Source organism: Cryptomeria japonica, chromosome 10 (assembly GCF_030272615.1).
Source record: "Cryptomeria japonica chromosome 10, Sugi_1.0, whole genome shotgun sequence".
Taxonomy (NCBI): Eukaryota; Viridiplantae; Streptophyta; class Pinopsida; order Cupressales; family Cupressaceae; genus Cryptomeria; species Cryptomeria japonica.
This window is the reverse complement of record NC_081414.1, coordinates 188328645-188342274: the sequence shown is the minus strand read 5'-3', so window position 1 is coordinate 188342274 and position 13630 is coordinate 188328645. Positions and strand designations below refer to the sequence as shown.

At 35.1% G+C, this 13630-nt stretch overlaps 1 protein-coding gene across 1 annotated transcript; it reads right to left on the bottom strand.

The window, feature by feature from the left end:
- Positions 1–6261: 6261 nt before the first annotated feature.
- Positions 6262–11815, bottom strand: LOC131079161 (chloride channel protein CLC-c). The gene is made up of 8 exons (XM_058017067.2): positions 11687–11815; positions 11388–11585; positions 10811–11011; positions 10472–10649; positions 9356–9618; positions 8439–8708; positions 6967–8107; positions 6262–6702 (listed from the first exon to the last, which is right to left on the bottom strand). Exons 2-8 carry the CDS (start codon positions 11552–11554, stop codon positions 6595–6597), a joined length of 2328 nt encoding a protein of 775 aa, XP_057873050.2. The 5' UTR covers positions 11555–11585; positions 11687–11815; the 3' UTR covers positions 6262–6594.
- Between the last annotated feature and the right edge of the window lie 1815 nt (positions 11816–13630).

The following is a 13630-nucleotide window of genomic DNA, read 5'->3' as shown; positions in this document are numbered from 1 at the left end:
TTATCTTTGAATGGTCACTATCTTATTTGTAGCTTTGTATTTCCTTTATGGTGGCAGACCTCATGCAATGTTTTCACCTTTTAAACCAACACTAAACCTTTAATCAACCATCTTCATAGACAGTTTGATATCAAACTGTGATACAACATTAATCATTTCACCACTGTTATCAATTATATTTTTGCATGCTCAGTGTCCATGCCTTCATTATGCTTGAGTTGATGATTGTTGCAACTTTATTACTGTCAAATCTGCTTCATGATGTCTTGTATGCATATGACATAATGCTAACCTATTTATCAGTGCTATAGACTTTTCACTTTGTGCCATGGCATCCTTTTATCTTTCATCAAGATCTGGGGGTGAAGAAAATAATTATGACACTAAATACCTATGACCTTGCACTATGAATTGCCCTTGCACATCTTCTAGAACTTCATGGGCTATGGAAATACTGTGATTTTGACCTTTCACAGCCTTTTGATTCTTTTTTGGGCTGCTAGATGGTTGTCTCTGATCTGACTGTAGACCTTGGTGCTTCATATTTATTGTTCTCTCTTGAAAAGACTCAGATTAGGACCTCTATTCATGCTTTGACAGTGATACTTGACACTGTCATCTCCATATCATGGCCACTGTCATTCATCAAAACTCATATATTGTTACTCTCAGTGTTATACCTATTAGTTATCCATGTTGAAGACTCTCACACACCTTCTAACACTATCTTAGACTTGGCTTTTGCTATTTAATACAACATAAGACTATAATGAGGCTGCTATGTGTCATTAATTTGACAATTTCTAATGTCTAGTAGATGTCTTTGATGCTCTCAAATTGTTCTTGAAGCTTATATGGCTTGGTTCTGATCCTTATAAGCTTTTAGACTGATTTAGGCACTATGATCTCACTGCAAATTTATCATTTATTGGTTGTTCTTTTGTTGATAGTGACATTTATCACTACTTTCATCTGAGGCAATCACTTCTTGATAGTCAAAAGGTTGCCCATCAATTAGTTTTCATTGTCTTTAGCTTCTTGAGACCTCTTATTTATTGATAGAGAAACACAATATATTCTTCAATAATCAATCAAACCTACTCAATGTAACCCTATAACTTGTAATTTTCTGTTGTGATTGTCTTTGTGTTTTGAACCGTAAAAAAACTCTTATCATTGTCTTTTTAATTCAAAACCCTTCTTCATTACAAGCTCTAAGTAATCTATTCCTTGCTATACTTATGATTATCTATTAATGCTATTCAAGAATTGGGGAAAACCTAGACACTATTATCAATGTCTAAACCTTCTAACAAACTACTCTACTAGTCCTTACTGTCATTGTTATTTTGGTGGAGGCTGGACTATACTTCATTTGAAACAAACAAACCATCCATACAAATCATGCTTTCTCGAAAATGTGAAATCCTAGACTAGAGTAAAGAAGATAGCTAGCCCAGACATGAAATGCTTTGAATGTTCCAGACACGTAGCTACTCTTTGTTAGAATTTCCCTTCTAATTTTGCAACATGTCATTGTTCTCCTTCTACGTGGCTATCATACTGTTTGACTAGAGCTTACCAAACTGAATACTAGGGTTTTCTCCCATCAAAAGTGGAGTCCTCTACCAATGAACTCGAGATCCTCATCTTTACCACAGGTTTATCTTGAATTTTGATTGACCTTAGTTAGAATGGGCATTGAATAGTCTAAGAAAATTACCTCCAAAATGTTAAACTCAAACTTCAACTCATGAATTATAAGGCCATGCAAATTTTTATTTCTCTTTTGATGAGAGAGGGTGAGAGGAAGAGATAATGACCTAGAGAGGGTAGAGAAATAGAAGTAGAGAGGGAGAGAAGAAGAGAGGGATGGAGAAAGAGACCTAGAGAGGGGAGAGAGAAGAGAGATAGTAGAGAGGGATAGAGAAGAGAGATAGTAGAGAAATCTTTTTCTATAAAAAATTTTTTTCCAAAAAATCGGCCTACTGTCTGAATTCCGACTTCAAGGGGTAAAAATTTTGACAGAGGAGTGTCGTCGGATGCATAGCATCCTCGTCAGAACTCCCATGGGGCCATCGTAATTCCAACATAGGAGTGTCATCGGATGCACAGCATCCTCGTCGGAATTTTTACCCTTTGATGTCGAAATTCCGACGGAAGGCCGAGATTGCGACGGTATTCTTTTTTGGGTATGACCATCCATGACGGTCGTCGAAAAGGTTAGATAGGATGTCGGAATTGCGATGACCACAAGGATAGTCGGAACTTCCGACAAAAAGTTTTCGACGGCTATTTTTGGCGGTAGTGCGACGAAATTGCGTCAGAATGACGACGATTTGCTGTCAAAATTTTGACCCGAATGTACTAGTGCCAGAGTCCCAAAAAACTAGAGAAAATCTACCTGAGTCCGTATATACACCTGCCCTACCTTCAAACAACAAAACTGATAAGAGAGTACTTCTCTTATCCCAATAGTTCCTTCCTACGATTGGGATTACCCGACTCCCATCCTTGGGATCTTATCTCTGTCAACTTCCAGAAAATGACTCAGTTCCTTGAATACCGAGTCTATCATCGAGATGGCCTTTGTCTGAGATTCAACTACGCCTTGGTTAGCAAGGAAATCCACTGCACGATTTCCTTCACGATAAACATGTTTTATCTGATAGTCATCCAACTTTTGCATAGGTTGGTCTATTCTCGGGATCTAAGCGTTAAGCCTCCAATTGGTAAATCTTTTTTTGTTGATACCATTTAGAATAATTTGAGAGTCCCCTTCAATCACTACTTTTGATTGTTTATTAGTGATAGCCCATTTAAGCCCCTCCTCAAGCGCAGTGATTTCTGCCATATTGTTAGAAACAATTCCTGAGGGCCCACATATAGCCCCTACAAAACTACCTTCCTCATCTCTGACCACGACCCCAAAACCTGACAAGCCCAAATTGCCACGGCTAGCACCATCAAAATTTAGTTTTTTCCAACCAGGAGGTGGCAGACACCATTTGACATTCTTCCTACCAATCGATTTATCCTTTATTATGTGTAAACTTGACTGTTTCAAATTCCAAACCTGCTCCATTTCTATATCCCACTTGGAGTATAATTTGTAGCTCTGTCCATATATCTTGGCATTTACAATCTCTTCAATTATCGCCTGGACTCTATTAATGAGTGTTGTGACCTCCAATTCTCCCCCCTGAAAACTCTCATGTTTTGTTATTTCCAAATCTGCCATATAACCATTGATGGCTTCTCCATGTGCTTGTTGCAAATGCCCTCGGTTAAATTTAATCAAGTGAACTTTATTAGAGACATCCATATTCCAAACAATGTAGTGGTGCCAAATTATCATTTTGCTAATGATAGTTTCCTTTTTATTCAAATTTTTAAATAAGAAATTAATAATATTATGGAAGTTCTAGACCTATTTTATTTTGTTTTGGGTTCCAAAATAACCCACCATACAACAAAAATTTCTCATGATCAAATTAGATCAAATTCCTTATTGGATACCCAAAGAATGGAAGCAAATTAGACATGGACACATTACTAGATATTTGGGTATACTCTTTTGTTTGGAGGCCTCTATCTTATATGTGGTATTGGTTTATAATTAAACTAAAAAAATTCTATATTTATTGATAAAACACATATCTATAACTTGGGGGCAAAATTCAAGTAGTTAACGGAATTTTTCTTGCTTCTTATGTTTATTATTCTACCTGTTGGATATCCTCCAAAAACTACTATGACAAGACTAACAAAATTGATCGACAATTATTATGGACAAATTGGGATGGAAAACTTGGCTTTAAAGCCTCATCTTGGTTACATGGCATACAAAGTAGGCATAAGCGTGGACTGGGATTGTTGGATCCTAAGACTTAGGGGTCTTTGTTTATTAGCAAAATGGATCGCAAGAATGGTGACTAGTGATAAACCTTGGAAACTTTTGGTGCATCTTCATATTTCTATTACTACTATAAATAAATGTGGCAAAATGTGGGGTGGATTGATAAGATTTTGATGGCTCCCTTCTTCCATATAAAAGCTTCTTTCCCTTTGCAATCCTTTTTTTTAAATGGAAAGAATCTCTGCAACATGAGTTTAGTTTTGTGACCTCTTCTATATGGTGGAACAAATTAGTCCAATATCATGGACAACTGCTTCCGGTTATTTTTCCCAAACAAGCTCATTATTTATTTAATAAAGGTGTGCAAAAATTCGATGATATTTGATATAATGATATAAGATTTCCACAATTCATAATTTAAAAGTTATGATGTTGTTGAATGAGAATTCCAGAAGCACCATCATAACTTTAAGATATTTTATATTTCAACTGACTTGATTAGGCTGAGTGGCAAATATCCAAAATCTCTTTCAGGTTAAATAACAAATCTAAATTTTTATCATATTTGTGCCAATGGATCTTCTTATGAAAATATGCACTTCTCTTCATTGCAGTGTTTCCAAATATTGGCTTCGACCTTGGAAAACTTCCTTTTTTTGTTTCCCTTTGAAGAATATCTACTTAAAGCTTCTTCCTAATATGAAACTAAATCCAAGACTTAATGTCAAATGGGGTTGTAAATTTAAAGAGAAGTAGAGGAACTTTAGTGCTCATATCTAGAGGTCTAGAGCTTAGGTTAAAGCCTAAATCTTGACCTAGAAAATCCTACATTTCAAATTGCCTATTGGGGGCATATTAATTTTTTTTTTAAGATTTCTCTAGCTAAGTGTACTTTTTGCCAACATTCTAAAAGCATAAAACATATTTTTAAGAGTTGTTTTGGGCTAAGAAAAATGGAGTGCTATTTTTGTACCTTTTCCTACTGTCTTTGATCATGTTTTGGGTTGGAAAGAAGTTGTTTTGAGTATTTGGTTTTATACTTGAATGTAGTTTTTGATTCAATGAGAAAAACTATTTTGATGAACATTGGAAAAGTAGATGTTTAGCTGTAATTTCTAACCATATTACTCATCATGAAGTAGAAATGCTATAGTTTTACTATGACATTATGTTACAACTTGTTTCTTTGTGTTCTCAATTGAAAAAGAAGGTTCCCTACAACAAGCTTTTGGAAGAGATCAAATACTAGTTTTTGTGATTGAACAAAGGAGATGCTAGATGTTCCAACAGCTACAAAAGCTCTTTAAGTTTCAAGCATAAACTATGTTCAATTTTTATATACTCTTTTTACAAGTGTTGGAATTTGGTTTCTACAATCGATTTAGTTGTTTCTTTAGTGATTAATGTTACTATGTAATGGAAATTTGTAACTCTTTATTATTTCTATTCTTTTTTTGCAATTCTCGTTGAACTGCCATTATTTTCTTTGTAGTTAGCTTTGATCAGTAAAAAAATTGTATTTTAAATAAAATGCATTGTTTTTCATACAACAAGGGTGTTCAACTTTTGGTCCATTTGTGTTGGGTATAAAAGTTAGAGATAACAATGAGTTATCATTACTGGAATAGGTATTTGGTTTATTTAGATTGCATATAAGTTATATTTTAAATGAAAATATGATATTATACTAACAAATAATGTTTTCTTTTGTTCAACTACTCATGATTTTAGATGGAGTTTTGGTTTCAATTTTTAAAAAGATATTTTTAAGGCGCTTCACACCATATGTGTTATTTGACAAGTAGCATGATGAGTCACACCTCCAAACCTTAGTTGTAGATAGACAAGTGTTTATTTACTCTCTTTTTTTAAATGGAGGTTTAACGATGTTCCATGTACACAGCTATTGGTCCATCTCCTCTAAATATATTGAATTACATTTTAAGTCATCTACACTTTCAACTATTAAATAAATGACATGGACTAAAAGCAATAGGATCAAGCACATTGTTGCTATGATTTTAATTTAGAACTATTTAAGTTCACAACAAAATGTAATCTCAACTCTATTGTCATGTTTTGCAAAAATTATTACTAAGGGAGAAGATCTAGTATTTGAGAACCCTAACTTCATGCTTCTCAAAATCTTATGCGGAATTTTCAAATCACTCCCAATTTTTACAGCAACTTACTTGGCAAGTCCTTATATCTAAGGTTTCAGGGCCACATCAGCATGCATTTTGTCAAGGTGTCCAAAAAGGCTCAAAAAAAAGTGAGACTAATACTTGTGCACTAAGTCATGTTTTATTGGTGTGTTGATGTGACATCACATGATTCTTTGCTTTTTAGATCTAATGGTACATTTCATTCAATTATGAGTAGTCATTATCAGCAATAACAACTTTAAAGTTGCAACTATTGATGCAATATTATTATTACCAATAACGACTTTAAAGTCACAATTATTGATACAATATTATCAAAATTATTAAACATTAAATCAACAAATACTATCATAGCTATTGAAACATGCTCAATGACTTGGAACCTCTTCCCTAATCCGCAATTTCTCTCTAGTGAATACACAATCTAATCAACAATAGAACATAGACTCTTATTTAATACGAACAATGAAAAAGTAATAATTTTGTTATAAGAATTGCATGCCACACTTCCTTGCGGAACTCAAATTTTGTAGTAGGAAACCGTTGAACTTCTCTTTCTTTGAAAGAGGGCTAAATTCCCAATCTTTTTGTTTTTCTTTCTTGCAGGTGAGGATGGCGAGCAAGAATATGTGCGGGCATAAAATCATGCCTTGTCAGTATTCCAACAATGGGAGCTCTCTGCACAGGCAACAAAATTGATTAAAACAATCAACACTATATATATACACACACAAAAATTGACCAATTGCTTATTCTACACATAGGACATGACACAGAGACCAAATAGGCCATATTAATATGAGGGAGATGAAGGATGTAAAACATCAAACATGCGAATTGAACACAAATCCTACAGTTCTGGACTAGCAAAGCCTCATAAGCAAAATCTGAGAGTGGTGTTATGTCATAGTATGTATAGGGATAATGGTAGCAGATGCTTACCTCAGTTTCTTTGGGTACCACACATAGATGGCGCAAGCCAAGATGCCGAAATAGTATGAGTGCCTTTGCCAGTGACATGGTTTCCACTACAGTGTATGGCGAGGTATTTATGACTGTGTGCAAATCCATATACATTTCCTCTTTCTCTGCACTTACTTCAATCTCTTCAATCTTGAGACCTTTTCCTGAGCCTGGCTTTGCAAAGTCTTCAGAAGAAAGGTTCTGGTTCAACCCTGCAGAAACAACTGCATCCTGCTCAGAAATGTGGAAGTCCTTTTTCTTCAACAAGACCAAGAGGTGTGACCTAAGGACAAGGCCACGCAAGACTGGCGTTTCTGAGTTAGGGGGTTCATCTATAACTGGGAAGGCATTGTGCTTAGTGTTTTTCAAAATCTGTACAACGTTTCCAACCTTCTCTATTCTGTGAAGGGTTACCAATGGACCTATGACAGCATCCCCTGCAGTGAGTTGACTCATAAATGGTTCAGGATGTGCTTCCAAGAATGGAAGCCCCTTCAAGTGCACAATTTTGTCATAGACACTGCTGTTGAAGCAATCAGCTATTGTCTTTGAAATTAACAGTTCTATCATAATCGAAGGGAGCAAGGATAAGTTATTTGTTAGCTCCAAAAGGATCACACAAAGTGAAACTGTCATTCTCATTGAGCCCCCTAGAAGAGAGGCTGCACCAAGCACAGCAAAAAGTCCTTGATCAATGTTTGCAAATGATCCCATCATCTCACCAAGGGCTCTGCCATATGTAGAGCCTATTAAGATTAAAGGTATGAAGAGACCTGATGGAAGTGCCAGTCCATATGTTACTAGTCCCAATATGAAAATTGCAATGAAGTAGAGCAACAGTGATGTCAACTGAAACTCATTTCCAGTGCCAGAGCTGAATATACTTCTAACAGCAGCATCATTTGTGTTGAACAGCAAAGTTGCAAGGTCATTGTAGTGGCCTTCAGGGCAATGGAATCGCTTGAAGTTCCCTGTTCTGCGAACATTGGGACATTCATGGTCGAGCATCTTTCCTTCTGGACAAGGTTTACATGCTACAAGCCATGGAAGTCCGAATATACAACAGGATGTATACAGAGACACAGCGCATGAAAGAAGTATTTTGGATATTGGCCCTCTCCTGTGTCAGTAACATACAACCATGTCATTCATCGCCATGTTCTGCACAAAATTAACAAAACTTTGCAATTCCTAAATAAGGTTAAGTACACTTAATAGGTATTGGGGTGAACAGTACTATTTGATAAGAGTCTAATTCCTCTTAATAGATAAAGGAGGGTTTCTTGACTGCATATGACTACAAGTCCAAAAAAGAAAGTGAAGTAATCCACATGTAGTATGCAGGGAAAAAGATGTCGCAGAAAATAACGAAGAACAGGGGAACATACAAATTTTTATTGCATTAGCCACAATCAAATACAAAGTATATTTTTGCGCCAGAGAGAACTTACTGATTGATTAAGGCATATATTCTCAGAGTATGCTCAAGAAGGTAGTTATATACTGCTCCCACTACTCCTCCAACGACCCCCAGTATCACTACGGGAAGTAGATCAATAGGTCTATATTTTATAGTCACTGAACTCACATCAAACATTATCAGTCCCCCACCTCCAAAAAGCCCACAGTTTCCACTTCCACAATAATCAATGAATGCTCGTAGAACTACAGCAACCACTGCAGTTGTGAAAAAGGTTCTCCAAAGAAGAGCACTTCGCCACCTGCAAAGAAATGCAGAAAAAATTGTCAGGTATCATTTATTTTCTTTTCAAAAAATACTTGTACTTACTGTTAGAAAACTTCTTAACACCCATCAATTAAGGTTCTATACTGACACCTCAGAGATGCCTATGATTGCAAATTCCCAGATCAATCGGGAAACAACAATTGCTGGATTCAATGTATCATGAGCAGAAGCTCAGTCACATATACATATTCTATAGGATTGGATAGATCCAATGGTACTGTAAATGAAAAATTTATTTAAGAAGTGTTTATGTAACTTGACATATGCTCATAACACATTTGAGTTCTCCAAATGAGGCATATATATAACTTGGCATAAGTTCGTAAAACATTGAATTATGTGACTAGGTGTAAGTAATATGGCTTAGACGCCAAACATATTGAACTCTACAATTTAGTATAATGCCTCCTGAATTGCTCCTCAGACCTAGACCCTATTGAATTATACAATTTAGTGTACTTGCCTCTCAATTGCTCCTTGGATCTAGATCATGATGAATTCTACAATTTAGTGTATTGCACTGGATCGCTCTTCTTGATCAAATATAAAGGAACTAAAGTTCGATGTTACACTCAGTTACAGATAATGCACAAAAATGATATGAATAGAATTCTTACACACCAGGTTGCTATTTCCTCAAGCGCAAAGAGCACACCACCAATGGGTGCACGGAAAGCTGCAGCCACTCCTGCAGCAGCGCCACATGTTATAAGATCTCTTCTGTCTCTGTCATTTTTGAAGAACCTCAGCCATCTCCATGTGAGATGATAACGTCTTGAGCCCCCCTGTCCCATCAGGGATGCTATGCACGATCCAGTGTGGATCAGAGGCCCTTCCTTTCCTAAATCCAATCCCGCAGAAGTAGCACAAATACTACCAAACACCTGCTCATATCACAAATATGACATCCATCATATCCTTTAAAAAGTGAAATTTTGATCAGATAGCGTCTCCAGTACAACCCTGCTGAGCTCAATTTAGAAGAAACTTACCTATTCTTTAAAAAATTTCCCACATCAATGGTGCATAATTGAGAAAACTTGGACATTCAAAAATCACATTTATAGACTTATGAACATTTCCATTTGATAAAGCCTTTACCTGACTACAGTTCAATCAGTTAAAATATCCCTCAAAACCCTCAAAAGAATGCATCCAAGTAAATTGAAGAGACAATTTTAACAGGCAGTAATCTCTCTTTGAGTTAAATCCAAGAATAACCTATCTAACCTTCAAATATCCCCACATTAATTTGAGAAACTAGTCTTATAATCTACATCCAAAAGTCAGATTTATAGATTTATGGACAGTTTCATTGGATAAAGTTTTTATTCCGTACTTCTTGTCGAAGTCATTTAATTGTACTACAAAGAGGCATACATATCTTATCCTGTGGGATTTGAACTTATGGCCTCTTTTTCAAGAAAATAAATTCTCCCATTTTATCAGGCAGTAATCTCATTTAGCATCTTGAGTTCAATCAAAAAAATCAACCTATGCAACGTTCAGAAATCCCCCACACTAATGGTGCCATTCATTCTACTGTTAAAAACTGTACAAATGATGTGGCTTTCTGATCTACGCTCAATTTTAATGAAAAAAAGCACATTTATAGATTTAGGGACAGCTCCATTAAATCATTTTATTTGTGATGGACTGTATTGCACTTCACAAATTTCAAGCTAGTAGCCACAGTTCAGGCATTACTTCCATTTCACTATTAACCATCTAAATTACCTTAACAAAAAGTGTACTAGGACCCAAGAATCCTGGGAGATCCACACCATTGAGATAAGCCTTAATCTCTGGCACACCCGCCCCTGCTGCTGTTGGTGCAACATAAGCAGTAAGCACTGCTGCACATAAAACCAGTAGTAGATTCGCAGCTGTAAATATTGCAAACGCTAGGAGATACCTGCAATTCAAAAAATTTGCATTCCCTGGTTAAACTATGCAATGCTGCATTGAATTTTCCAATCCCTCCGTCAATCAACAAGACAGTTCTTTTTACCATTCTATTAAGACAAATGGAACCTAAGCGGTTCAGTGAATTTTTCAGTATGAATATTTTTTTACCTTTGTTGCAACACCAGCTTAGAAGCAATTAGCAGCTTCATCCCTGCAATGTTCTCTACTGCTAGATTGATAAAGGCTGCAATAAGCCCAACGAATAAACCAATCAAAAAGACCAGTGTCCATTTAAGGACTATGTAGTGAAATATTTCAACCTTTGTCTTCGATCTCCAGTCCTGCTTGAAAAGATCATTTTCTATCACTCTGCAATCATAGTGACAATGCAAACAATAATCAAAACCAATATAAAATCTGCCATGTAAATCCACATCCTGAATGGCAATGAAACAGTTAAATGAATCTTAGAGTAAGATTTCAAACACATTTTCGCTTAAGCTGCAAACATTTACTTGTACATACAAATCTTAAACCAGTTGAATGAACCAGAGCCAAAACTGCAATCCTTAGCTTGCACATACAAATCTTAAACCATTCAAATGAAACAGAGTCTAAAGAAAAAATTTAAAATCTAACCAGCCAGTCCTAAAAACAATCTTTTGAACAAGTAAACATGTTTAATGAAATCTACAAAGCAATTGGGTTGAAAGGATTTAGAAGATCATGGTATCTTAATCCTTACTCATAATCTAAGCTCTCCAATGGAGAAACTTGAGAGCCCACAAGGGCCATCTGTGAACTAGAATTTGGAATCAATCCAATACCAGCTCCTCGTTTTCTGAGAAGAGGCCTTTTTAACCCAATTTCCATTTCTGAAAGTTTCTCGCCTTCTGAATCCCTTTCATCCATCGCTTCTGAATTTTGAACAGAACAACTATACCTTGTGGAATGAAACAGTGGCAACCATTAACCAGTGTATCAGACAATATAAACCAAGAGTGAATCAAACTCAAACTTATTTTCAATCATATATTGTGCTACCTGTTATGATTGTTTATTTTTCATTCATTTTTCTCAGATTTGAGAGAGGTGGTGGCAAGCTTCGTAGCTTCAATGACAATAAAAAAGACTGTACTTGATCACGTGGGTGAGATAAGATAATAAGACCTGGAACAAGCGGCCTTTCAAACTCACGAAAGGTCATTTTATCCGTTAGGGGGCGCCCATGTATATCATTTTTTAAAAACAAGAATAATTGTCTCTACTGAATCTTGATTCCAACAATAATTGTTTATAGGTGAATAATTAGCCAAACTCACACCAATCCTACGAATATTCTATTAGGAATTCCACTTCAGTGTTGCTAGGATGAATTATGAATATTTTTATTTTACAAATAAATGTATAATTTGATCATTTGTTTTGAAAGGCATAAATGGTTTTAAAAACAATTCTTAGCATTTTTAGATAGATAGATTTAAGATTTGACATGCATTTATCTAAAGAAGTAGTTCAAATTTTGTCTTGATAGTTTCTAGATTTGAATGTGTGATCAATGTTTTCATCAATGTTTCGGATCATGCTCCATGATCCATTAATTATCTTTTCAAGATTGCTCATCTTGATGATGGATCATGGAGCTTAATCTTGAAACATTGATGAAAAGATTGATCACATAGTGAAATCCAAGAAACTATCAAGACAATGTATCATAGACTATGGAAATTTCATACATTTAGTAGTTCAAGCCATTTTATTTAATTAAGGGTTATTTTATTTTATTTCAAATATATATTCTAAACACTACATTACAAAAATGTGAAAATATTTTTTAATTGCAAAGTAGGTCTACCTATCTTAAATACATTCATGAAAAACTAATTCCAAAGAATCAAGAAAACTCATGTGGATTGAAAATTGACAAAATCAACAAAAGGGAAAGAAACTTATGATCTCAATAGATACGACATAAGCATTTGTTCCCTTGAAAAATTGTACATGCTCTTAGTATTAGAAGTAATATTTGCCCTTATGCTAAAAAATAAGACTAACATGGAAACCATTTTAAAATAGTAATAAGAAGTTAACCATGGTGGACTAAACAAGAAGAACAACAGAAGAATCTACACTCCAAGAAGGGCGGTAGTAGGAATCATGAATTGGAAAGGCATTGTGTCAACACACAAAATCACCGAAGTGTTTGCTCATGTTCCAAATAGGATATCCTCATCATTTCAAATACCAACCTTAGTGTCATTTCAATAAGAATTTGATTTAGCCAAAAAAATAGCAGTTTGATTCCCTTCCATTCTAATATGGTTCCACTTAATAACATTAAAATCATGAATGATGATGTTGATTTTTTTTCTTACAAAATTATTAGAAGCAACACCAAGACTACCTACAAACTAGAGATTGTGACAAACACCTCCAATGCCAACATTTCTAGGATTGTCTTTTGAAGCACAATCAAAATTAATTCTAATAAAACCCAAAGTAGGGAATTCCTAGTCAGTAAATTGATAATCCTAAGGGTTGTTGGAAAAGGCAAAAGAGGGAGAAGCTACAAAAATACCAAGTCTCATCATAACTCTAAATTCCCACCAAGAACTCGATTGATAATCTTGAATCCAAACTTGATAGGTTTCTTTTACATTGATCATTATTTTACCTCGAGGCTAACTTATATCTCTTGTTGTACAATTAAAAATCCTCAAGTTTCACTACCACCAAATATTGTAGCAAATCAAAACAAAATTGATATCATGCAAAATATTAAGTCATTTTAGCTTCAAAGGAAGTCATGGTTGATTCACACGAGCGCCTTGAATAGGCTTAACATTATTCCATGAAATTCCTAATAAATCACACCATAAACAATGAAAAAAAGTGGTAAAGGCGCAAACTAAAATAAGATGTCTACCAAACTCTTTATCTTGAAGATAAATAATACATATTTTTGGACCAACAACCTTTCTTTTTTGA

Bases quoted from the DNA above. Each gene is read 5' to 3' on its own strand.
- LOC131079161 (XM_058017067.2), bottom strand. From the start codon at position 11,554: ATGGATGAAAGGGATTCAGAAGGCGAGAAACTTTCAGAAATGGAAATT. The intron at 9,619-10,471 runs GTAATTTAGATG...TGATATGAGCAG, and splicing joins CTAGTACACTTTTTGTTAAG to GTGTTTGGTAGTATTTGTGC. The intron at 8,709-9,355 runs GTGTGTAAGAAT...ATTTCTTTGCAG, and splicing joins CTTGAGGAAATAGCAACCTG to GTGGCGAAGTGCTCTTCTTT.